The following is a 27597-nucleotide window of genomic DNA, read 5'->3' as shown; positions in this document are numbered from 1 at the left end:
CGAATTTTTTTGATAAGAATGGGAAACCGTGATCGCTCAGACGTTGTACTTTTCTTTATCAGTTTGAAGCTATTTTTGGGAGAGGGCGCAGTGGGAATGATTCGCGCGTGCGATTCCCGTTGCGTAACACTTCTTTTGTCACTCGAGATAACACTCTACATACTGATATTGAACGGAATTGAGGAATGGTCTTGTGACGCGGTGTCTGCCGAAAATGACCATTGAAATCAATCAGTCGATCATGTATGTACTCTTAGAGAATTCTCAGAAAATTTGAACTGTTTGGGACAATCAGAATGCTCTTTTCAAGCATTTAGAATGCTTTGTAGAAGCATTCGAAAATATCCTATTAAGCATTTGGAATGTTTCTTGGAAGGATTCAAAACGCTCCTTGGAAACAATCAGAAGGCTCCTTAGAAGCATTCAAAATGTTCCTTGGTAGCATTTAGAATGTTGCAGCATTCTAAACGCTCCCAAAGCAGCTTTCTGGATGCTTTCAGATAAATATTCTGAATGCTTCCAAAGCATAAGTAGAATTCTGAATGCTTCCCAACCACTTTGTATGCTTCTACAGAAAGCGGTTAGGAAGCATTCAGAATTTTACTTATGCTTTGGAAGCATTCAGAATATTTACTTGGAAGCATTCAGAATGCTGCTTTGAAAGCATTCAGAATAGAATGATGCTTTGAAAGCATTCAAAATGCTGACTCTGAAGCTTACAGTATGTTGCTGTTCTGAATTATGCTTTGGAAGTATCCATACCGCCGCTTTGGAAGCATTTAGAAGCGGTGTGGAAGCATTGAGAATGCTGCTTTGGAAGCATTCAGACTGCTTCTCGAAAAGATTTCAAAAGCTTCTTAGAAGCATTCAGAATGCTTCTTGGCAGCATTTAGAATTCACCATTGAAGTATTCAGAATGTGCCTTGAAGGCATTCAAAACGCCCCTTGAAAGTATTCAAGGTGCTCCTTGGAAGCATTCAGAACAGAATGCCCCTTGAAGGCGTTCAGAATACTCCTGGGAAGCATTCTGAATGCTTCTTGGAAGCATTTGGAATACTAAGGTGCGTTGAGAATACTGATTTGGAAGCATTCAGAATGCTAATTTGGAAGCATTTAGAATGCTGCTTTGGAGGCATTCAGAATGTTGCTTATATGCATTTAGAATGCTGCTTTGGAGGCATTCAGAATGCTGCTTATATGCATTTAGAATGTTTTTAGTAGCATTCTAAATGCTCCTCTGAGGTATTCAGAATGCTCCGTACATGCATTCCGAATTCTCCTACGAAGCATTTAGAATGTTCCTTGGAAGGATTCTAAACGCTTCTTGGGAACATTCAGAAGGCTTCTTAGAAGCATTCAGAAGGCTCCTTAGAAGCATTCAAAACTCTCCTTGAAAGTATTTAAAATGCTCATTGGAAGCATTCAGAATGCTCCATGAAGGCAATCAGAATACTCCATGGAAGCATTCAGAATGCTTCTTGGAAGCATTTTGAGTATTCTTGGGTGCATTCAGAATGCCAATTTGGAAGCACTTAGAATGCTCCTTTGAAGCATTGAAAATGCTGCGTAGAAACATTCAGAATTCTCTTACGAAGCATTTAGAATGTTCCTTGGAGAGATTTAAAACGCTTCTTGGAAACATTCAGAAAACTCCTTAGAAGCATTCAAAATGCTCCTTGGTAGCATTTAGAATGTTGCCTAGAAGCATATAGAAAGTGGTTGGGGTGCATTCAGAATTTAACTTCTGCTTTGGAAGCATTTAGAATGCTGCTTTGAAAGCAATTAAAATGCTGATTTGGAAGCTTATAGAATGTTGCTGTGGAACTATTCTAAATTCTGCTTTAAAAGCATACATAAGGCCGCTTTGGAAGCATTTAGAAGTGGTGTGGGAGCATTAAGAATGCTGTTTTGGAAGCATTCAGACTGCTTCTCGAAAAGATTTCAAAAGATCCTAAGAAGCATTCAGAAAGCATTCAGAATGCTTCTTGGAAGTATTCAAAATACTTCTTGGAAGTATTCAAAATACTTCTTGGAAGCATTCAGATTGCTTCTTGGAAGCATTCAGAATACTTCTTAGGTGCTTTCAAAATGCTGATTTGTAAGCAATTAGAATGCTTTTGGAAGCATTCAGAATACTTTTTGAAGGGATTCAAAAAGCTCCTTGGAAGAATTCTTTTTTGGAGGTATTCAGAATGTTCCTTGGAAGCATTCAGAACTCTCCTTGGAAGAACTTAGAATACCCTTGGAAGCATCCAAAATGTACCTTAGAAGCATTCTGAGTGCTCCTTGGAAGCATTCAGAAGCATTTACAATACTCCTTGAAAGCAATGGATCATTGAAGCCAATTTTTCCGCTATTCACCGCATCAAAACAAAAGAGCCACCGTATATGGACTGTAACACAGTGACAGCAGTCGAGTTACGTCAAACACACAAGACTACGGTGGCGCTATCTGTTCATTTCATAGCGGCCGTTTTAGTTATTTTAGTGATCCATTCAAAATGCTCCTTGGAAGAATTCTGTTTTGGAGGCATTCAGAACGCTGCTTTGGAAGCATTCAGAATGCTGCTTTGGAAGCTATTCGGTAGCATCTAGAATGCTCAAGTATTCAAAATGTTGCTTGAAAACACTCGAAATTTAACTTAAAAGCATTCAGAATACTGCTAAGCATCATTCAGAATGTTCTTTGGAAGCATTTTACAAACATTTGACTCCAGAATGTGCAGATACTCTAAGAACCAACAAGAAACGAATCATTCATGGGCTCATAACCTGTTAAAGATCTTGTTGAAAACACACAGCTCTACAAAACTATGTTTCCGCTGGTTGTCGAAAGGAATAAAGATCCAAGTTTCAAAAGGCAAATGCCAGCAAGGCTGTATCATCATTACTCGGATACTTTTTCAAAACGACGTATCAACATAGGATTTGCGTGTATTATACGTCGTTTTGAAAAAGTATCCGAGATTAGGTTAATTGATGGTGCTGACAAACACGATATCTGCTTACAAATCTGTTTCATTCCTGATTGTTTCAAGATACTTTTTTGCCAATAAAAACCAAGCATTTGACCAGATAATTTATGTACAATCTTCGTGCTCCACAAAATGTCGTTAATGTCGCCCGAACACGCAGAGAGATAATTCATTCAAAAAGCAACCAAGCCCGCCACAAAGTTACGTAATTGTACATTCTGCAGCAGCTCCTTTCCTCGACCGCGACATTGCCCTTGACAATCGCGCACCACTGGTCGCCGCCTACTGTTTTCGCCCGTTTCCACCGCAGCAGCGACGAAGCAGGCGAAGCTTGCTGGCCACCTAGCGGTGGATAGTGAAGGCGTCGAGCTTCGACCAATCGACGCCGGCGCCGCTTTCGCAATTCGCACTCGGAGTCGTCGTTTTCGCCCGCTGGTGTCTTCGCCCGCCCTTGTCTTTAGCGCATTTTATCATCAGCTGGGCTAAGAAGAAGTGGATGACACACTCTAGTCAGTGGATGACGCCAGCAAGATGCACTTGAGTACATATGCGACTGTTGCTATATCGCGTTGCGTCTTATATGACTCGGTCTTATCGGCGCAAAGTTTGCCGACCATAAATAAGAGGCACCTTATTCAACTCGCTATCTTTGATCTTCGAGGATTCGGGCGAGAAATAAAATGACGAAGCAGTCAGTGTGGTGGCAATCAATAATTGTCACCAGAACTTCGCGTTACGCGAACTAAGATCGTTCCGCTAGATTAACGGCTTTACTCGGGACACCAATAATGGTGGGACCTGACAGCTGATAATCTCTCCGAGTACCGGTCAGAGTAGGCGACGACGGCGCCTCACGCATCCGAAGACGGCGCGCGGGTTGCTGAGGTTGCTGATAGTGCCTCTACCTTCGCGGGTCGGCCGTTGTTCAGATAAGGCTTGGGTATACGGGAGATGGACGATGACGGTGGAACTCTCGGCGGTCGATGCTGCAGCTAACACAGCTTCGCGTCCGTGTGTAGCGCAATGGCTATTGTCTCTCTGTGTGGCTGATAGCAGCAGCGCCCAGCCAGCCATCACCATCCACCAAGAAGCACTTGTCGAGTAGCCAATATCAATCAGTCCACTTTCCGCAATCAGCGTGTGTGCAGCAGCCAGTGGGTTTCGGCTAGGGACAATTATCCGTGATTCTTCTTCTTCTTCCGTTTATCCCGTTGATGCGGCGCATCAACGACGAAAGTTTGTTTGTGTAGTGTTTTAAATCGCCAAAGCATCGAATTCTCCAATCCATCCTCTTGAGCTTGAAGCCACTTCAGCTCTACTTCAGCGTACTCGAGAAAATCGCCTATTTCCGCCTTTGGAGTCAACAACACTTCAAAGCGAATGAAGTTCTTTAAAATCTCTTCAAAACTCTAACCGGGATGCTTCTGTTATCAAAGCACTCCGGGTGGACGAGAGGAGGAAGAGAAAGCGAATTCCCAAATCGGAGTGTATCCACCACACTCTCCAGATTTGAACTTAACGCACGAACGCACGCAAACTACGCCAGCCAACGAACGGATCGGTTCAACCACGCGGTCACTTGTCCAGCACCACCGACCGATACGTGTGGATGTGTGTGTGTTAGTGCTTCTCTCCTCCATTCGCATGGCCTGCTGTGTTTGCGCGTAGCGGTGAACCGAAGATCGCAACGCGCAACCTAGCACGCAGTAGGCGCTGCAGGTGTGTGACGACTGTCCTCGAAGCGAAGAGGTAGAAAGTAGCGTTTCTTCGTTCGCACTGGAAACATGTTGTTTCCTTTGCGGCTTAAGACAAGTAGGAGTTATTCACGTGAAAATCTGTGATAGTTTGGCAATGGCGAAAACCGCGACAAGTACGGCGACAGCGCCCAAGTATCGCATGTGTCTGTGGGTGTTCTACGCGATTTCCGGACTGTACTTAGTCCTGATGGTGATTGGATATTTCTCTATCGAAGATGATCTCGCCGGCGGGTAAAGAATCTCTCTTCAATTGAAGATTTGCACTGAAACGAAATTTTCTGCGAGCCGTGTGGAGGTGTGAGTGTGAGTGCTTGTGTGTGCATTGGCACGCGAATGCGAGTGAGAGTGTGAGCCGGATCGCGCGCCGCCAGAGCATGACGTGTAAATATGCGAACAAATCGCTTCGGTGGTTTCGGTTGTTAGAGCTTGGACAAACGGATCGCGTTCGATTCGGTTGATGGTAAAATTTGGTCGGATTACGTAATAACGACTAGGAGGAAAATTATACCGCTAAATCACACTTAGCACCCAATTATCGATGCCGGTTCGTGATATTTTCGGACAATGGTAAATACCACCGGCAAATGCACCGGGCTGACGGCGATAAGATAACAACCGTTGGTCAATAGGTGGTCTGATAGGAGAAGAACCAGCTGATTGTGATGTTTGAATTCACTTGAAGGGGTACTTGAATCGCATACTTACATAACTTTTGCTAACTTATCATATTTTACTTCTTAGAAAAACTGTTCAGAACAAAGTGGGCTGTTGAAAAAATAAGGACAATGTTCTAACTTGGCGAGCGCTATCTGATTTGTACTTTACTGAAGTTACTTTACTGTATAAGCATTTCATTAGGTTCATTTCTCCTCTTAAAGCAGTTCGAGTTCGGTTTGGTTTCGACGAGACTGCAGAACAGCCTACGACGACGCATATGAAAAGAGAAATCAATAGACGTTAATCTCAAAAACCGTTGAAAACTGCATAACATCTCCAGCTAATAGATAGAATACAGGTCGGCGGCTTTTAGCGACTTACAAAACTTCGAGTAGACTATTCATGAGACTTGGTGAGAAGATTGGAAAAGTAATGTGTAACGACAACGTATCACGTAATCAACGTTAGCTAATGATCAACAGTAATGGCTAACAACAGATCAAACAATTGAGTAGAAATGGTAAATCGTACTAAATTCAGTCACAAGCTCGACAAATGGACAAAGATCGTGGCTTTTCTTGAAAAATTGACAAACAACTACAACAGTCACGAGCTTATCATAACATCGGCGCATGAGAGAAGTATCACCAAGGAGTCCAAGAGATGTAATCCGGAAGCAGTGATACTAGCATAGACACTACTGAGGAAGCAAACAGAACAGAAGATCAAACATTGGAAAACTTCTACTCGGATTGCTGAAGAACCAAAGGAACACCAGAAGATACGGTGTAATGGCATAAATAGATGTTTATACTTAATGCAATCAAGCCAGAGGAGATGATCAGGGTTCAATTGGTCAAGAGTGAAGATCAACTTGCGGATAGTCTTATGGATCCACTACCAAGAACGAAATGCGAAAAGATGACAGCATATCTAGAATTACAAAATTGAGGGGAAGTATGATCAATGCTGGACCCGTCTAAACTTGGGCCAGCCTGATCTAAAGAAGAATGAGCGAACAATGGATCGTTCGCTGATCGCTTGGACAATAGTGTATGCATCGTCGTTTGTTCATAGCTCTCGTTATGTGCCAAATGAACGTGTATCATTGACTGTGGAGTAGATTAAATAAAAATAAGCGATACCACGTCAATGTAATGTAACCTATCGCTATCGAATCTAGTACTGTAAATATCTGGATGGGTAAGGTGGAACTGAATAAATTGTCTTTGAAATCGGAACGAAGCGTATATTTATGAGGTGCAGTTACATCGATTAAGAAATAGATCTCAACAGCAACGTTATACAAAAGAAAGAAAATGCCTTCGTGAAAAACCTGCAAAACGAAGTATGACAATAACCTAACAGAAATGCTACAAGAAGCCAGTAGAACTCTACCGGTGACTACCGGTAAACTGGAACAAGTTTTCCACACCTGATCACCAGATGGCAGCACCGGGCTACAATCGTCGCCCCGCAGAAATGTTCATGCGCATTCCGTGTGCGTCGGTCGGCATCGAACCCTCGCAAATTGCCGGCAATAAACATTAAAGGTCTCCTTGTGTGACATTCAGACTGAGCGCGCGGTAATTATTAGGTGTCACGATGTCTATCTAGGACGAGTGACATTGTTTCAACACATTTAACCGATTTAACCGAAAGATCTTGAACGGAATCTGAATCGTCGACAATCAGATTCCATCCCGAAAAGGGCAAAGATCGGTGGAACCGCTACGACCCGCTTCCATTCATGCCTGCCTCTCAATCTCCTCGACACACATTCAGATTGTAACAGTTGGTACTGCTGGGGTGCCATCGTTCGGCTCATTTAGGGTGCGACCCGATCACCACCACCACTTCCAATGCAAACGCAACAGTCGTCCTGGCCTCGCAGGATAACTGCTGCTCGACCGACCGACCGCGCGCGCTTTTCCGAGCTGCGAGCGAAGGGTGCAGCAAAATTCCATCCATCGCATCGCATCGATGATGATGACGATGACGATTGAGAGTCGATGACGCGAAGAGAATCCTGCTGGCTGGCTGGCGCGCGGGCACACCCGGTAACAACAACACGCAACAACCACGGGAGCGAAAGGGACACCATCTAACGGTGATCTTAGGAGGTGAAAGCGAGAGATGAGATGATTAGAGCGAACCCTCCCGTTTTCACGAGAAAACTACCCCTTGTTAGAGGCACAGAGCCTGGGGTAGAAGTCGGCGGCGGCGTTCGGGTCGCTAGAGCGCCACCATCAAAGGAGGCCGGTTTGCCGAGTCGGAGTCGAAACGCGAACGCACAGTAGAATAGTGATATAGGCGAGTCCCGGAGCAGTAGTTGCAACAAGAAGATATAGCCGCCCAACGAAAAAAAAAAACGGAGGACCAGTTTTGCAAGAGTTTCCCGCACTTGAAATCACTGCCACCAGCCGGGAATTGGAAGTATCCGGAATCCGGAATTGACCGCGAGTATCGAGTGAACGTAGAAACGACGGCTTCCAGCAAGAGAATGCTTTAATTCGGAGTGAAAAAGCGAGTAGCGATCGAGGGCTGTGTGTGTTCTGGAAAAGCCGAGAAAAAAGGGTGTGGAAGTTGGAATTTTCACCGCGTATGAATCGGAGCCCACCGCCACAGTAGAGTCGAAAATTCGAATTCCAAGTGCACAAACCGGAGGCCAAATATAGTATTTAAGCCAAAACCAAACTATCGTGTGTGATATTTTCCGTTTTCGGTTGAATGATTCACATATTTATATGAAATCTCAATAATTGAAGCTGAAGGGAATCTACCCATTGGAGCAACACTAGGAGTAGTCAAGAAGCAAAGCCCGAGTGGAAGAAGGGGAAGTGATTTGAACCTCTCACTTTGGATTATTAGAAAAGGAGGGTGTGTGATACACATTATACACATTTTTTCGGTGAAGTCGAGGACGACGAAGTGCGTGCAAGAGTTGCCAACTGTTAGACATCGAACGAACGCAAAATTGACTGCAGCTTCTGAAGTGTAAACTACGCGCACCATCAATAAGGATTGGCGACTGAGCGCGAAGAAGCAACACCTTTTAGGAATACTCGTCTATTGTTATTGAACCACAAACATTCCCATTCGAATTCGAATAAACTCATCGTACTAGCCGGAAGGAATTGACGTTACATTTAAGAGCCCAAAAACTTCCCTTGATTAAATCGATTTCAACAAACTAAGTTTCCCCAAACGTCGAGTGGAAAACTGCCTCGCGAATACACCTACACACAAACGCAACAAACTAGAAGGAACACGAAGGAGAAGAATCGGATAAGAGACAGTAGTAGTGTTAATTAATTTTCATACAAAACAAAAACCAACCCCCCAACACAAAAAAAAAACAGAAAACCAGTCAAACCAGAACGCGCGAAAATGGGTGGTTGTGCGTCCAAAGATAAGAAGGAAAAGGTGGTGGAGAACGAAACAGCTGCCGCCGGAGGAACTGACGGCGGCGGCGACGACGCCACAAACAATGGCGGTGAAGGGTGTGTATCAAACTCGATGGTATTTTTGTCGAGGTAAGTGCGGCATAATCAAATGGACCTCGATACGCCGCAACCAAACAACAACTACCTACCAACCCTCTCCTCATGTCCAGAAAGCATTTCCAATTTCGCCAGTTGTGATGGTCGAATTGGTTTCATTCTCACTGTTGGTCGAACAATCAAATTGGAATGATATCCTTTGGCAGTGCTGCCAAAAGTGTTGTTTTCAGTAACGTTTTCCTAACCACAAACTTTTCTCTTTTTGACAAGGATTAACTAGTCTTGAGAAAGAAGTTAATTTCATAATCTTGAACAGATGTTAAGTTATGATTTCTGGCAACACTGCCCATAAGCTATACGGGAACCGTTGCGAGCAAGAGCGAGATGCCAGCAAATTTCCTTTTTTGGTGGTGGTCTTTTTAATTCTCTCTTGCTCTTCCGTTTCCCCCGGAGAACATCAACCCAATTGGATTAATGAACTTTTGTTCGGGTTTTTCGTCAAACGATACTCGGTGGTTAGGCGCGCAACACACCCCGATAAACTAATAAGACTGAATTTAATTTTCGCATTCTGTTTGCGATGCTGAACTGAAATCATATCCCACGTAGGGTGGTGGTAGTTGTTGTTTTGTCTCTTTCTTTCTGGACAGTGTATTCCGCTTTCGAATTATGCCGCACATTGGTTACCTTTTCGGTTTTATTAGGTCCGACTATGCGACGACGATGACCACAGAGTTCAAAATTATCAGTTTCGAGAGCTTCCACGAATTGAATCAGTAGTAGAATCTACTTACGTCATTATTTTGCTTCGATTGCTTCAAAATCTTAATACAAGTTTTCACATTTAATCTTAAACCTTGTTTCTACCTATATTCTCATTTCAGAAACAAATCAGACACCATGGTTGACGCTGCCGTTATGGAAAAGATGGAAGCTGGCTTCGCCAAGCTGGCCGCCTCGGACTCCAAGTCCCTGCTGAAGAAGTATCTGACCAAGGAAGTCTTCGATGCCCTGAAGAACAAGAAGACCTCCTTCGGATCGACTCTACTGGACTGCGTCCAATCTGGTACGTATCCAATACCACCTACTACATATTCGCTTGCTACTGGAATGAGGTTGATAACTGAGGAAGAACGTGAGCAATAGATGATTGGTTCAAGTTTATGTGGGAAAATTCTTAATGCAAGAGGCAATCTCTTGACACCTTTCAGCAAACAGTGCAGCACACAAGCAACAGTGCAGCCTCATTCCCTGAAGAAGGTTAAATAAATAGGAGTAGGGCCAGACTGGGTAAACTAGCCTTTTGTTATCCAGTCAGACTGCCAGAGTCGGCAAATTCCTATCTCGAGTAGAGTCCACAGTCGAAAAACTAAACGTTGCGTTCTTCTGTTACATTCCTTGCGATGTCTAAAATTACCATGGTAGATAGAATCCAGTTAATAGTCCTTACTGTTAGTAACTCACAGATGAGTCCGCTGTTCGAATAACCCATTTGTACCAATGTGTGGGTTATTCCAAGAATTCCTAACTGGGAGCTCCTTCAGGAACTTCTTGAGATTCTTGCATAAAGTCCATCTAAGGAGATTCCTTCAGGATCATCAGTAGATTGCTCCAGAAATGACATCAGTCGATTCTTTCAGAACTGCGAGGGACGCTACCGGGAATACCATCGGTTGATGACTCCAGGAATGCCGTTTGTGTTGGGGATTTGACCGAAAATTCCTATTGGGGACTCCTCCAGAATCTTCTTCAGAGAATTTCGGCGGGAATTCATTCTGGAGATTCCTCAGCCTCGCTGGCCTCGAACATGTTTGTTGTGAACGGTTTGATTGCTGGGGTCATATACTCCTGTGGGTTCCAAACTAGTAACTCCAAGAAACTCCTGAAGGATTCTTAGAAAGATCTGCTGGAAGATTTCCAAACGGAAATCATGCAGAATTCTCGCAAGGAGTTTCTGAACGATTTTCATGGGTAATTTCTGGATGATCCCCAGAATTATTAATGTTTTTCAGAAGGACTCCTTGAACAATTTCCAGGTTCAGGAAGAATCCCAGTGGGAACTCTTGGAGAATTTTCAGAAGAAACTCCAAAAGAATTCTTAGAAGGATTTTCTGAAAGGATGCCAGAAATAAAACTCTTAGAAAGAACTCCTGGTGGAATCCCAGATTTTTTGAGGGACAAAATTCCAGGAATTCCATGTAGATTTCTGCATGAATTACTTCTGTGGATTCCTCCGTATTCCTTTATAGATTCCTTCTTGAAATTTCTCCAGAAATTCCTTCAGAAACACCGAGAATTCTTTATAGGGAATAATTCAGGAATTCGATTTAGAGATGTCTCCAGGAACACCGGGAGAATTCCCAGAAGAAACTCCTGGAGGATTCTCAGAGACAAGCTCTTCAATAGATTCCCATAAGGAACGTCAGGAAAAAAAACTACTGAGGAATCCCATAACGAACTCCTGCAAGAAACTGCAAGACAAGAAACTCCTGAAGGATTCCCAAAAGTTATTTCTGGAAGATTTTCAAACGGAATTCTCCCCAAAAAGAACTTCTGGCGGGTGGATGTCCAAAAGGAATCCTTTTATGATTCTCAGCAAAAAGTCACGGAGGATTTCCAGCAGAAACTCTAAAGGAATTTCCAAAAGAAACTCCAGGAGGATTCCCAGAAGGATTTCCTGAAAATCTCTTTGGTTTAACTTTAAAAGAACTTCTGATGGAATTCCAGGGAGGAGTTCCATCTGCAGATTTTTTCCGGGAATTCCTTCTCTGGATTCCTCCATATTTCTTTATGGATTCCTTCTAGGGATTTCTCTAGAAATTCATTCAGAAGTTCCAATACAATAGTGAAATACCGAGAGACCTCACCGAGAATTCCTACTGGGAATTAATTCAGAAATTTGATTTAGAGATTCCTCCAGGAACACCAGGAGAAACTCCTGGATGATTGCTAGAGAGAAGCTCTTGATAGATTCCTATGAGGAACTCCAGAAAAAAAAACTGCTGGAAGAGTCCCACAACCAACTTCTGCAAGACTCAGCCAAGAAACTCCTGGAGGATTCCTGGAGGATCTTCTGGAAGATTTCCAAACGGAATTTATTCGGTATTCTCGTAAGGAGTTCCTGAAGGATTTTCATGGGGACTTTCTGGATGCTCCCCAAAAAGAACGTCTGATTTTTTTTTTTTCAGAAGGAATCCTTGAAAGATTCTCAGCAGAAAGTTTCGGGGGAGTCCTAGTTGGTATTCTAGGACAATTTCCAGAAGTAACTCCAGGGGGATTCCCAGAAGAATTTCATGAAAGAATGCCCATTTAGAAGAACTTTTTTTTAGGGCAATTCTAAGAATTGCATCTGTGAATATCTCCAGGAATGCCTTAACTGTGCATTTCTCCATATTCATTTATGGAGAACTCCAGAAGAAACTCCTGGCGGATTCCTAGAGAAAAGCTCTTGATAGATTCCCATGAGGAGCGCCAGAAGAAACTGCTGGAGGAATCCTACAATGAACTACAAACTCCTGCAAGACTCAGACAAGAAACTGCTGGAGGATTCCTAGAAAGAACTCTTAGAAAGATTTCCAAAAAAAAATTCTGCAGGATTCTCGCAAAGAACTTCTGAGGATTTTGGGACAGGATTTCACCAAGAATCTTTTCAGTGGATTCCTCCATATTCTTTCATGAATTCCTTCTCGTGTTTTCTTCAGGAATTTCTACGGATTCCTCCTTCATTCTATGGAGTATTCCAGGGATCTGATATATTAATTTTCCAGGAACTCCTGGGGGAATTCTTAGGGGCAAACTCTTGATAGGTTCCCATGAGGAACACCAGAGGGAACTCCTGGAGTTATCCAATAAACAACTCCTACAGGATTCAAGCTGGAGGGTTTGGGAGATATTCTCCCGGAATTTCTGGATTTTGAGAATGAATTTTGGAGGAATTCCCGAAGGATTCCCAGAAAAAAGTTAAGTACCAAAGGGTTCCCAGTACGAACTCTAGTAAAACTTCCCGAAAAAGCTCCAAGAATCCCAGAAAGAACTCCGAATTGAATCTCATAAAAACTTTCGGAGGAATTCTATCTGAGGATTTCTAAAAGAATCTCTTCTGTGGTTTCCTCCATATCTCTTTGAGGATTCCTTCTTACGATGTCTGAGGAAATTTCTCCTTTCAAGGATTTCGTACAATAGTTAATACGGGAACTCCTTCTGGAGATTATTCCAGGAGTTTGATTTATATATTTCTCCAGGAACTCTTGGAGGATTACTAGAGACAAACTCTTGATAGATTCCCATGTGGAGCACAAGAAGTAACTCCTGGAGAAATCCCAAAACGGAGACTAGAAATTTGTGAAGGATTTCTAGAAAGAACTCCTGAATATTTTTGAGAATGAATGTCGGAAGTGCTCCCAGAAAAAAAACTTCAGGGGGATTTTCAGTAGGAATCCTTGAAAGATTTCCAAAAAGTAAGCCCTGGAGGGGTCTCCAGTTAGCCTAGTGGTTAAGGCTTTCGATCGCCAATCCGGAGACGGCGGGTTCGATTCCCGTTCCAGTCGGGAAAATTTTCTCGACACCCTGGGCATAGTGTATCATAGTACTTGCCTCACAATATACAAAATCATGCAATGGCAGGCAAAGAAAGCCCTTCAATTAATAACTGTAGAAGTGCTCAAAGAACACTAAGTTGAAGCGTGGCAGGCCAAGTCCCAGTGGGGACGTAGAGCCATAAAGAAGAAGAAGAAGAAGCCCCGGAGGATTCCTAGTAGAAGCTCTAGGATAATTTCCAGAAGAAACTCCAAGAGGATTCCCGAGTAGCTTTTTTAACTTTATGAGAACTTTAGTTACCTATATTGAAATAAGAAGTTTTCTGATACAATACCAAGAAAAAAAAACTGATGAATCCTAGAAGGATGTCCTGATGGAGTCCCAGAAAAACTTTTGGGGAAACTCCTAGGAAAACCTCAGAGGTTTCAGAAAAAGATCAGTTCAGGTACTGCTGAAGTAAACTCTGGAGGAAGTCCTTGAGGAATTTCAGTAGGTACATCTGGGTGAATTTTAGAAGGAACTGCTGGAATAATTTCGAGCAGATCGTTTGGGTAAAACTTATGTTTTCTTAAGTAATTACGACTAACTACTAACATCATATTCGAAGGGAAATTCTAGAAGAAACCCTATGGTGAAACCTTATGGAGGAACTTTAAAAGGTACCACAGAAAAATATCGAGAGGTTCCCAAATGGATTTGTGTATGGATTCTTGGAATCTCCAGGAGCAATTGAATTCTTGGTGGAACTTCTCAAGGAAATCCCCGAAGAACTCTTGGAAACTCCCAAAGGAATTTCAGAGGGATTTGAAGAGAAATTTCTGGAGGAATTTTAAAAGGTTACACAATAGAATCTCGAGGGGTTTCAAAAGGGATTTGTGAACGGATTCATGTAAAATTCTTAGAAGGAACCCCAGGAGCAATTGTTGGTGGAACTTCTAAAGGAAATCCCCGAAGAATTTTTGGAGACTCCCAAAGGAATTTCAGAGGGATTTGAAAAAAAAATTCTGGAGTAATTTCTGTAAAGCTCCATAAAACTTTTCTTCAATCAATAACTGGAGGTGCTGAATGAAAACTATACTGAAAAAGAGAACCTAACTATGAGTACCTTTAAACTCGCTTTTGAGTTATTTTTTGCATCCCTTCTCATTTGCTCTCTTTATTGTTGTCAGAGAGCGAAGAGCAAAGCAACCCAACTTCGACGCGGGGAGCCAAAATTGAGTAAGTGGAATACTGCCCCCTCTCGTATAACAGTCCCATATGAATGGGAAACCCAGCAATATGAGACTGTTATGCGAGTGGGGGCAGCATAGTACTGAAAGTTGGATGGGTATACAAAAAATAGCGATTTAAAAGATGTATGAAATGAACTCACTAAGTTACTCATTAAAATAGTATGATAGTATGAAACGCACACCTTTATATATTTATTTAGTTACTCCGTGAGTTTTGGAAATGGACGTCCAAGGACCTAAGGAGATGAAAAGTAGCTAAAATGAGCGTGGAATAAGAAGAACATTAAATTATACTTTGTGGCGAAATTAGTTAACGCGCCTGTCAAGCGAAATGAGGAGTCGTGGGTTCAAATCCCACCACCACTACTCTGTTATTTTTTTAGCAATTTTTACATTTCAATCTGTCAACATGATCGCTCGCTAGTTCCTCAGTTATCGTTCTTTTTTCTAGATGTTCTCTAGAGTCATTATTTGCATCTTTTCACTAATCATCCGGTTTTTTTCTTCCTTTCCCAGGTTTCGAGAACCCCGACTCTGGCGTTGGTATCTACGCTCCCGATGCCGAGGCCTACTCCCTGTTCTCGGATTTGTTCGACCCCATCATCGAGGACTACCACAAGGGCTTCAAGAAGACCGACAAGCACCCGGCCCGTGACTTCGGCGATGTCGACACCTTCGGCAACGTTGACCCCACCGGCGAGTTCGTCGTGTCGACCCGTGTCCGTTGCGGTCGCTCGATGGAGGGCTACCCCTTCAACCCGTGCCTGACCGAGGCCCAGTACAAGGAGATGGAAGACAAGGTCTCGTCGACCCTGTCCGGACTGGAGGGTGAGCTGAAGGGCAAGTTCTACCCGCTGACCGGTATGGACAAGGCCGTCCAGCAGCAGCTGATCGACGATCACTTCCTGTTCAAGGAGGGCGATCGCTTCCTGCAGGCCGCCAACGCTTGCCGTTTCTGGCCAACTGGACGTGGTATCTACCACAACGACAACAAGACCTTCCTGGTCTGGTGCAATGAGGAAGATCACCTCCGCATCATCTCCATGCAGATGGGTGGCGATCTGGGACAGGTCTACCGTCGTCTGGTCACCGCCGTCAACGACATCGAGAAGCGCATCCCCTTCTCGCACCACGACCGTCTCGGTTTCCTGACCTTCTGCCCAACCAACCTGGGAACCACCATCCGCGCCTCGGTCCACATCAAGGTCCCGAAATTGGCCAAGGACTACGCCAAGCTGGAATCCATCGCCGACAAGTACAACCTGCAGGTCCGTGGAACCCGCGGCGAACACTCCGAAGCCGAGGGCGGTATCTATGACATCTCCAACAAGCGCCGCATGGGCCTGACCGAATACCAGGCCGTCAAGGAGATGTACGATGGCATTTCTGAACTCATCAAGATTGAAAAGTCGCTGTAAATCAAAACTCCCCCTACTAATCCTACTACACTAACACAAGCAAAAAGTAAAACACGTTAAAATAAAAGCCAAAAAAAGTAATAAAACAAATTCGTTAAAATTTTGATTATTTTTGAAGTTTACACCCGCCACCACTACTAAAACAAATCACTACACTTGGTACCCCAGCGCGTTCTACCATCGTCCGGACGATCCTCTCCAGAGCCAGAGGTTCCACACGCTCTCCCCGAAGTGCATTCGTGTTCTCCTCGCATCCAAAACTAGGAAAAAGCCGTGTAGATCACGGTTTCGATTCAGCTGAGCTGCCTGGCAGACAATTCGCGTGACCAACCCCGCCCCCCTCTGTTACACAACCATAAGGAGCACTTCCGGAGGACGCCCATGAACCCCGCCGATCTCGTCTCTTTCGATTTGCGCACGAACAGCGATCTGCCTCGTGCCAAAAACACGAGAAGCAGAGACCACACCCCGTAACTGCAAACCGATCGAAGACGGCCATGACATGACGAAGACGCCGGGTACCACCCACATTTCATCAACTCATGAACATCACATTTTGATTGTAGATTCTTTTGTTCGTTTGTGTAGTTTAACTCTGTCCCCACCTGTGTAGATTCCGTCTCTTCGTAATACGTAAGAAACCGATTGATTTCGATCTGCTGTTTTACCTACAAACTCAATTTTTTGTCAGTTGTGCATTATTTTCATAAAATAGTCACTAACCAACCAGAACAACCAAAAAAAAGTGAGGCAATGCCTACTATAAAAGTAGAGAAGATTTGAAAAAGAAGAGATGTAACGTGAATGTTGCTCGTCAACGACAGTATTGGTTTGGTGTGCGGAAGTGTATCGAACTTTACTTTCGAACGCACTAATCCAAATAGGTACGTACGTGGAAAGCGAATAAAGACGCCTGAAATTTAAAATTTACTCATTATTTTGAAGAATAAAAAAAAACATTGATTAAAACATATAACTTCTACCTGTGTTTTTCTTTTTGGGTGGAAAGTAATCAATTAAGACACTGCAGCAGCCTTAAGCCAATCAAGCTGAACACAAGAAATAGACTTTTAGGAGGGGGTGGTCTGACCGATGTCTACGGTCCATAAATACATATTTTGGAAAATAGGATCATGGCGCTCTGCTGTAAGAGCCCTTACCTCGACCTCTTCGCCAAAGACCTCTTCCGCCAGGCTTTTATAGGCGTAGCCCTTGCGTTCCTTGTCGCGCTTGAGCTTTAGGATCATTTCACCCGTACGAGTAGTTACGTCTAATACTGCGAACGTCAGCTCCCAGATCCATGAGCTTGGCGTCGCTTCCCATCGACACATCTGCAATACGTCGGAGTGCTTAGACTGTTCGGTCTTGAAGACGAGCGCGTAGCTTTTCTCGCGCTTGGCACCTGCCCTCCTATACATCTTCTTGGTTTGGCGACCCCAACGTCTCTTCAACTCGCTTCTTCGAGTGCTTATCAAAAGCAGTCGCATCTGCCACACCTTTTGGGCTTGCTCTGCAAAGGCAAAGTCTGGGTAGACTTCGTAACCTTTGCTTTCGCAGGTACTGTCGCTGCTGCAGTTTTCACGAGCCTCCCGTGTTCTTGCTTGGCATTGCCATCAACCTATCTTGCCAAGCTGCTGCTCAGCTACCTCTATCGCAGTCAGCCCGTCTCGTTCGTTATTGGTTTATGGCCCTCATTAATCACGCTCAGCCAACTATCTCCCCCGCAGGCTAGCCGGGGTATGAATCTTTCGAAGGCGTTAGCCCTTCGCCGTTACCGGTACCGCTAGATTTTTGATAATTTGACTCATTTTGGATCCCACGAGTAGCATGGGAAAGGAGGTCTACCATGCCAGAGCCCTGCATGGAGTGAGCTAGGGTTAGATGATGATCAGTAGGGACTATATAGACCAGATTCCAACAGACCACCGATCGTGCGTGGAGCCTGCGGCGCGCAATATTTTAATTCATTTTGTGTTTAACCTTAAAAGGGATACCTTCATGGCCTCAGTTTCGTCACCTCGCTGAGTGTGCCCCATCAAAGACGAGCTCTGAAAGGCGCCTGGGGTCCAATGGACCCCAGGTATCCCTTTTGTTAAATCAAGTGATCACGAGTGTTCTATTTTGGCTGAGAGAGTGGCCCGAATTCCACGAATCTATCGTCCGTCAAGAAAACTGGACTTTTTGCCGAGTGTTGGAGAGTTACAAGGTGGTAGCTATCGCAGATCAAAAGAAGGTACAGTGGTTCCGAACAACGCCACTTGCGGCTCGTAGATGCTGAGCGGGCACACGGGCCAGCCAACTCTTATCTTGCCGGCTGCAGTGGCGTTGTTCACCTCCCCTACTATCAGAAAGTCGGCTCCCCTACTAGGACTTGATCGTGATGATCGAGCGACACGTGCTACGCAAGTAACCAAAAGTTCCGCTTTCTATGACAAAATGCACTTTCAGGTTCCACAAAGTTCAAACAAAGTTCCGCACGGAACTTTCTAGCTGCTTAAGGGGCTTACAATGAGCCTTGCTGGAGCTTCGCACATAAGTTCCAGCAAGGCTCATTGTTAGCTTCTTAAGCAGCTAGAAACTTCCGTTTGGAACTTTATCTGAACTTTGTGGAACTTGAAAGTTGCTTAAGATGCTACTCGGAACTTTGATGGGACTTTCCAGTCCCTTGAAGTTCATTTCAAACTTTAAATGCATTTAATAGTAGTTTAAGCAACAAGGTGCAGAATGAAGATTTTTACAGCACGAGTTGTACACTTATCCAACGAGGCTTGCCGAGTTGGATAAGTACGACGAGTGCTGTAAAAATCGAGTTCTTCACCGAGATGCGTACAACGTTTTTTGCAATTTCATAAATTACCACTTGAGGATAGTTTTTAACAAAACTTTTACATCAAACTGCACACTGATGTTCATAGCCATGTTTAAGAAAGTCTGATCATAGCAGGTTATACTGTGCAGTTATCACAATTTTTCAAACCTGCGTCCAGAAAGCATCAAGGAGTTGATCAAAACTGAAAACAGTGCTGTAATGGTTCATTACGCAACGCAAATCAGTGTTGTAATGAACCATTACAGCACTGATAATTTAGTGTGGGAAAGTAGGCCTTTTCCTTTGCGTGAGGTAAAACAGCCTATTACGATGAGAAATTGCAAAAAAATAGTTACCGTACTCCAAAAATTATGAAATTTTGGTTTTCGACTAATTTTTGGGTGGAGAATCCGATTATAAAATAATCCGGATATCCCTAAAGAACCCAATTACAAGCAAACAAAAATTTTTGATAAATCTGGAAAGTACATTTTGAATTGGCATTCTTTTTGAGGTAGCTCCACCAGAAGCTGCTTAGAAGGCTACCCAAGTAACCACGGTGCTGAAGCCTCCCAAGTAACAATTCGGAATTATTAATAAGTGTTCTACGAAAGCGCTGACAGTTGAATAAAAGTATGTGTTGAAAAAAAAGTCGAATAAAAATTTCAAACAGTTTTAATGGCACATTTGTTTATCATATTTATGTAAATTGAACAACTGATCGAACAGAAGTTTAAAAAAAGTTGTTTAGACTTTTCCATCTATAGCCTAATAATGATCTAATAATGTACGATGACAAACTATTTCCGACGTATTAGATGCCATTATTCCACAAATCATTCACAGTGGAGCAAGTAGCTTAAGCATAGGTTAACAAGACTAGCTTAATCGTTCTGCTCAGCTGCTGATTAGCAGTGCTCTTAATTGCCATTGTTCGCCATGTTTACATTTGTAAACACAGTTGCAAATTATTCTACATCAAACAGGAGCCTTGCAGCAGCTCTAAATAATTGTATCACACTTCAAAAAACATCACGACTTACCTTTAACACTACACTAATCAACGGCAGCAAAACCACCGATCTTGACAACGGTAACTCGCTCCTGTAACAAGCAGCGTCTAGAAGTTTTCCCCTGGTTCCGTCATCATGCCACGGATCGAGCCTTATTTCTATTTTGACCGGGTTTCACTTTTTGTCAGGAGATTAGCAGCAGGGTGACACATTTTCTTTATAACACGGAATGAATGTTCAGAAAACTAAACACAATTTACTCTTTTAGGTATGAGAAACAAAAAATATTTTTGAATGATCACCAAATTTGCAAAACAACATCGTAGCGAACTGACTTCACAGCTACTATTCAGCTCCAGTAGCGCTGCTGATGAACAAAGCTCATAGAAAAGTTTATTTACATGAATAAACGTTGCGGATATGATTAATCAATCATTAATCAGCTTCAAGTTCATTTCGACAACTAGTCGAGCTATGTTTAAGCAATAACGTATGGGCGGTAATGTATTCGATTTAATATTTAAATACTTCTTCAAATCTTCCGATTCATGCAATCCTGATTGGAGAAGAGCAGGTGCAGACGGAGACGACAGTGAAGCAGTAGAGCGACCTCTTACAAGCTGCTTAGCTTATAAAGTACCCTCTTATCTGAACTTTTGGTTACTTGGGTCGGTTTTCTGGCTTTAACTTTTTCAGTTTCAATTTCTCATCAAAGTCGCCCAGGAAACACTTGTAGAGCATTTGAAGGCGCGTCGTTTCGTGCGCGGATGCGGTCGGTATCTCTTTTGGTTTAATAGTTACAGGCGTTTTTGTTTAAAAATCATAGTTTTTTTTTTAAATGTGTTATCACGGGTTGGGGCAAACATAAAAATTTCTTTCGCCAACATTCAAAAGAAGAAATATTGTTATAAAACCCAGATTAATCCACCTAGTGGTGATAGTGCCTTTCTCGTCGAAAATGTACTCATGATCTTTCCATCGACGTTAGCCAAAATGTTCCTGAATCCTGATAACACTTTATATAGAAAAGCAACAATTTTAACAAAGCCATCGTCGATTTGGGCAACCTATTGATGGTACATATTGAAATGTTATGTTCGACAACAAAACAAAAAATATCAGACCTTTCAGTTGACTGCTTGGCCACCTTAACCCTAGTCGTGCATTCGGGTCATGATGACTCCATTTCATACGCTACGGAAGCGGGGTGATCGTCAGCTAATGCATGAAGAAAGTTAACTTTATTCACTTTGTGATCTTCGACAAAGTTTTTTTCAGCACACTTTAGGCTATATTTTATTATCATTGGTAACACAATTCATGTAAAATTCGACCTCCTTACGAGAAAAAATCAGAAAATGGAGATTTTTCATTCAAATTTCAATCGCAATGAGAAGAGCGAGGGCTCAGCCGCCAGCCACACCCAAATGTGCCCAAATGGTAAGCAGTGATTTTAGAAGCAAAAGGAGTTGAAGATTGAAAAACTTTATTCGGTGTTTATGCGATAAAATTATATTTTTTGCATAAAACATTGATCCATCTTACTATATACGTACACCGCAGGAATCTGAAATGCATATTATATGAAGCTTTTGACCATTTCTTCATTTATAATCTTACCCAACGTTTGCAGGCTATCATAAAAACCACGATTTGATTTATCGCTTTGACATTTATTTGGTTAACTTAATTCCGCTATTTGATGTGCAGCTTCTCTCTCGTTTGTCGGGTGAAGATCACTGCGTCCAGATTTTAGAACTATTATGGTATACCCTTTTGCTGTGAGGTACGCAAGTTTTCTCAGTAACATGTTTGTCATTGAGATACCTTGGTATCGACTGAACTCAAGATCATCTATTATTGATGAATAGAGATCCTGAGTTACAGTATGTAACTCCCCCATTCTGGCGAGTTTAGCTTTATAAAGCCCCCCACGTCCTTGGGGGATAAGATCCATATGTCACACGGCGTGTGTATGGGAAAAGTTTATAACAAAAAAATAGGCATCGTCAAATTTTTCGCTATTCAAAAATAGAGGCTTTCAGCTTTCATTTGCAGGGTCCCTCAAAAAATCCACCGAGGGATCCCGAACAACTTTTTCAGAATACTGTTTTTCCCCATACAAAATGCACGGTTCCAAGGCCCGTGAAATTTTTGATTCGGCCGATAAAGTGTTTTCGAGTACGGGTACTGTTTTCTAGTGAAACCTTGTTTTAATCTTCGTTATAAGTGCTTGCGGTTTTTTTTTTCGTGTCCGTAAAATTCGATTTGGTGGATTATTTCGGAAAGTTCCGTCAAAGAGTCGTCCTTCCGGTGCGGTGGTAGGGCCGATCCGGGCTCCAGCGGAATTGGATCGAGTGTGATCACAGCGCGTGGAAAGATTTTTTTTCTTGAGGTGGTGAAATTTTTGGTGGACGCCATGAAGAAAAAAAGGAAAAGGGCAAAGTAAAAAAATGTGGACGTGGAGTGCTGTATACGGTTCCTTCGGGAAATTGTTCGACGTTCCCGTTGCGGTTTTTCTTTGTGTGAAAAATGAATTGGAAATTTGAGTGCTCATATGTCCGCCGCACGCAAAACTGCAAGTTCCGTAATCTTAAACGTCTAAGTGTCGGGTTGTAGTTGTATTCTGTTGTTGAGGCTTTTCGTACTATGCCACCAGCTTCGCTTGGAATGCTCCGCATCATTTGTAGTATGAAGTGCTGAACTACCAGCTGCATTTTTTTTTGTGATATGTGGGTTAATTTTGTGTTAATTGTGAAAATACGTGTTCCACCAAGAGAATTTCGAGAACCAATGCAGACATACTGCTCACAAGTGCTATTTGGATCGAAAGTGGTGAATTTTTCGACCCGAAATGAAACCACACAGACAAATGAAACCAATCCTCAAGATTTAGCAACTGGACATCACTGAAGCAAAGAAATCCCCCTCCCCCTAAGCTGATCCAACGATGCATTATTCAAATTTGGTGAGAATGTTTCATTATACTTGTTTAACCTTTTTATTCTCATTATTATATACAAACAACAATATAATTTATTATATATCGGAGCGTTTGGTACGGTATGTCCACGCATCCTTCCTCCCCTGTAGATTCTTGAAGTGATTCGAAGTTGAAGAAAAATGCAATGAATTCGAAACACTTCTACGGATCATCTTTGCGGTAAACGCTACGCAGTAGGCCTGGCCGCTTTGACGCTTGCATCATATCTCTGATATGCTGCAAGCATCAATACTGACAAGAAAAATAATCGGGCGTAATCTAACCCAATTATTTTCCAGGATGCTTTCTTGTACTGGCTGCGTATGTGTTAGATTAGATTAGATTAGATTAGATACAAAATGCACGGTTCCAAATTAATCCCTATTTCTACTTAACAAACATACCCAATTTTTGTATGAAAAAGTTCCCTCGATGGAATATTTCGATGTTGGGCTTGAATAAAAGCTGGTAGCGTCAACTTTCACGTAGCGTAAAAATTAGCGATGCCCATTTTTTTTGTAATAAATTTGTTCTACCAGACACACCGTGGTCAGCATATGAGCCATTTTACGAGACGTTTCGGATCAGCTGATCGCTCATTTCATGAATGAAAATTTGACAGGAGGTTGCGCCCAAGCCCGTGAGTGTTAATATCAATATCAACACTGTTGTCGTTTCGTAAAATAGACTATTGCTGAGAACTTTGAACCTACGTTGGGTGTAATAGCATAGGATGTGTTCTGATGTTTCTCTCTCTTCGTCACAGAAGCGGCAATTTGAGGTTTGGATTGCTCCGATCTTTTGTAGATGGTATCTGCAGGGGCAGTGTCCAGTTAGACCGGTGTAGATGTTGTGATCCCTTTTGTTGAGGCCCAATAGTTGTTGGGTTTTCTTGGGGTTAATCGTTACGAGCCTTTTGGATTGACTCGTATGGTGAAATGCATTCCAGTTTGATGTGATATGACTGACCATAGGGTATCGCGCCACTTGGGCGGTGGCTTCTATATTCGTCTGTTTCCCACTATAACTCAGTCAATTTTGAACCAATTGACTTGAAATGTTGTACACGGGTTAGATACTATACCTATTTCACCACATTCCAAAAGTTGTGTCAATTGGTTCAAATTTGACTGAGTTATAGTGGAAAACAGATGAATATAGAAGCCACCGTCTCAGTGGCGCGATTCCCTATATTTGTTCAGTTCCATTTTTACAGAGCATGATCCCGCAGAAGGGCTCAGGGCCAATGAACCTTTCATTAGATCCATTCCTTGCTAGCTCATCAGCAATCTCGTTTCCATCTAGACTTGTATGTCCTGGAATCCAATATAGGTAGTCTCGATTGCGTATTGATAAGTTTTTCAAAGCCAGAATGCATTCCCACACTAGCTTTGAGTTACAAGTGTAGTTATTAAGCGACTTAAGTGCCGCTTGGCTGTCAGAGAAAATACATATTTTTGCAAATCTATACTTTCTCCTCAGGCATAATAACACGCATTCTAATATTGCATATATTTCCGCCTGACATACTGTGGGCCACTGTCCTAAGTGGACAGAGATTTTTGTTGTAGGGCCATAGATTCCGGAGCATGTCAGATTATTCATTTTCGAACCATCTGTGAAGAAATTTATAGAGCCTGTTCGAACGCTGGGTCCACCTCCTTTCGCACTCCTGGCGGGAAGGAATGAACACATCGTAAGGTAAGTCATAATTGACTACCGTTTCCATCCAGTCACTACAAATTCCTATTGTGGGATGTGCAGCTTGCATGGTTTTTTTTATCAATTTTACGTTTGACCACTTTCGGCGGGACACCTGGAACCGATTTCGGTTGTCTCAAATATGGTCTGAGACTATGTTCTTGTCAACTGTTCATTGGGTTACCTGAACAGCCGAAAAAAAAAAATGTGATCTGAGGCTATTTTCTTGCTAACCGTTCGGCAAATTTTTGAGGAAGCCGCGATTTTATTTTATTTTATGTCGCATGATTTTGGTTCACTTCTATTTAATCACTTCCGATGGAACACCTGCAACCGATTCCGGAATACTATTACAAGTTCTAGATGTGGCCTGAGACTATTTTCTTGTTGACCGTTCATCAGATTAGCAAAAACGCCGCTATGGTTTGGTTCCCTCCAATATTTTATTTCTTCCGGCGGGTTACTCGACTCGTCACCAGTTCTGGAACACTACCGGTTCTCCCAAATATGGTCTGAGATTATTGGCTGGTTAACCGTTTATCATGTTACTGAATATGACATATCAATGTCTTATTCACATTGATATGTTACATGTATTGGTTCTCTTTTACATTTGACTATTTCGGGTGGGACATCCGGAATCAGTTCCGTATCACACTGATATGGCTTGCGTCTATTTTCTTGCAACTGTTCATCATGTTACCTAAAAAGCCATGATTCGAGGTACCGCATACATGGGTTTGGTTTCATTTCCGGCCCGGAACCGGTTGCGGAACACTGCCAGTAGTCTCTGTTAAATAGTTTGAGCTGATTTGCTCACTAACTTTTATAAGGTTTTTAAAAAAGCCGCGCTTTGCTGTGTCGCATGCATAGGTTTGTTTCATTTTTTTATTTAGCCGCTTTTGGAGGGAAACCCGGAACTAGTTTCGGCACCACTGGCAGTCCCTTATGTGGTCTTAGCCTACTTCCTTGATAACCGGTCATAAAGTTGTCGGAAAACCCGTGATTTGATATGCCGCATGCATGGGGTTCGATCACTTTTATATTTGGCCACTTCCAGCGGGACACCCGGAACCGGTTCCGAAACACTACCGGATATTCAGATATGGTCTGAGTCTTTATTTTATGCCAACCTTTCATTATCATCACAGCCGCGCTTTGATATGTCACATGCATGGATTTGGTTCACTTCAATATTTGGCCACTTCCGGCGAGACACCCGGAACCGGTTCCGGAGCACTACCGGTTCAGATATGGTCTGAGACTGTTTTCTTGCTAACTGTTCATCAGGTTATCGAAAATGACGCAGTATGATGTGTCGCGTGCATGGGTTTGGATCACTTTTATATTTGACCAGTTCCAGCGGGACATCCGGAACCGGCTCCGGAACACTACCGGTTCAGATATGGTCTGAGGCTATTTTCATGCTAACTGTTCATCAGGTTATTGACAATGTGACAGTTTGATTTGCCGCATGCATGGGGTTCGATCACTTTTATATTTGGCCACTTTTAGCGGGACATCCGGAATCGGATCCGGAACACTACCGATTCAGATATGGCCTGAGTTATTTTTATGCCAATCTTTCATTAGGTTATAAAAAAAGTCGCGCTTTGATATGTCGCATGCATGGATTTGGTTCACTTTTATATTTGGCCACTTCAGGCGAGACATCCGGAACCGGCTCCGGAACACTACCGGTTCAGATATGCTCTGAAACTGTTTTCTTGTGTTCATAAGGTTATCGACATTGTCGCAATTTGATGTGTCGCATGCAAAGGTTGCTTCAACCATTCTGCGTTATGTTGAACATTGCATTGAGGTACACTCAGAAACGAGAAAAGTCATAAAATGAATTTATTTTATTCATTTGCAAACTAAGTTTAAATTATGCATAGCAAATTCTAATTAATATTCATTGAAAAACAGAGTTATAACCAAGTAGTGAATAACTTGCATTAAGTTTCCGATAATGAGTAGTTTTTAGAACGAATAGCCACCCTGTCAGCCATTGCGGATTTCGAAGCTATTGCTTTTGTAAAAATACTCTGTAAGTAGTTTTGAACATTTTATTTTTGTTTCATTACATGATGCAATAAATACTTTTTTTTTCAAACATCTAGCTTAGAATGAGAAGCCTGCAGATTGACAACGTGATTTTCCGTTTTCTCCGATCAGCGCTACTTTATTGCGTGGAAATAATAAGCGGACTGTTATGGATGCCGATAAAATCTTCGCTCTTATGTTTGCAACATTTAATGTCTATCAACAGGGATATTTGTAATCTGTTAAACATAAATTATCTCAAGCTTTGATGAAAATAAATAGCATATTAAGTATTTGCTTTATTAACATTATATTGCTTTAGTTTTAAATGGATAAAAATAAGTAAATCATGATAATTCTGAAATCTAGAAAAAAGTTGTAGAAACTTAAAAATAGTCATTATTAAACTAAACTGCATTTAGTTTAGCTGAAACTTTTCACACTTTAGCCATTTTATGCATGAACCCAGTCGAACCTGCATTTTGCATAAAAAATATTCATTTATGACTTTATTTATTTCTGAGTGTATACCGTCTACCCCCGTTGGTTTGACCGCATCTAATCTGAACACTTTTCACGGTGTGCCAAAAACCGTTATTAACAAATAAAAATGTCCACCCAAATGGCACCCGGCATTCGAGAGATATACTATTCTAGTGTCTCCTCTGAAAATTTGCAAATGTTTCATCGAGGGAAACTAAAGTTTTTGTTATTTTAAGATTTTGAGCCATTTCTATAGGATTTCCCTATATGAGTAAATATGCACGCACGGTGTGCCTGATACCGCTATTTACAAATAGAAATATACTCCAAACTAACACCCGGCATTCGAAAGATATACTATTCTAGTATTTCCTCAGAAAATTTTAAAATGTTTTATCGAGGGAAACCAAAGTTTTTACTGTTTGAAGATTTTCCTCTATTTTTAAAGAATTAGCTCATATAAGGGAATATTGTCATGCGGTGC

The 27597-nt window shown here is 42.3% G+C and overlaps 1 protein-coding gene across 5 annotated transcripts in view; it reads left to right on the top strand.

Moving 5' to 3' along the window:
- LOC109417874 (arginine kinase 1) overlaps positions 1 to 16168 on the top strand; it is a 130339-nt gene extending 114171 nt beyond the window's left edge. For 3 of the 5 annotated variants that reach the window (XM_019692060.3, XM_062853498.1, XM_019692065.3), the window contains 2 exons: positions 9777 to 9958; positions 15177 to 16168. In XM_019692060.3, the coding sequence (XP_019547605.3) occupies positions 9777 to 9958; positions 15177 to 16078 (1084 nt within the window). In that variant the 3' untranslated portion in view covers positions 16079 to 16168. Of the gene's footprint in view, positions 1 to 4068; positions 4130 to 8751; positions 8926 to 9776; positions 9959 to 15176 lie in introns of those variants that run through there. The other 2 variants (XM_062853497.1, XM_062853496.1) reach the window with 2 other exon arrangements.
- Positions 16169 to 27597: the final 11429 nt, after the last annotated feature.

This window comes from Aedes albopictus, chromosome 2, assembly GCF_035046485.1.
Source record: "Aedes albopictus strain Foshan chromosome 2, AalbF5, whole genome shotgun sequence".
Lineage (NCBI taxonomy): Eukaryota > Metazoa > Arthropoda > Insecta > Diptera > Culicidae > Aedes > Aedes albopictus.
Note: the sequence above shows the minus strand (reverse complement) of the source record. Positions and strands in the feature narration are given on the sequence as shown.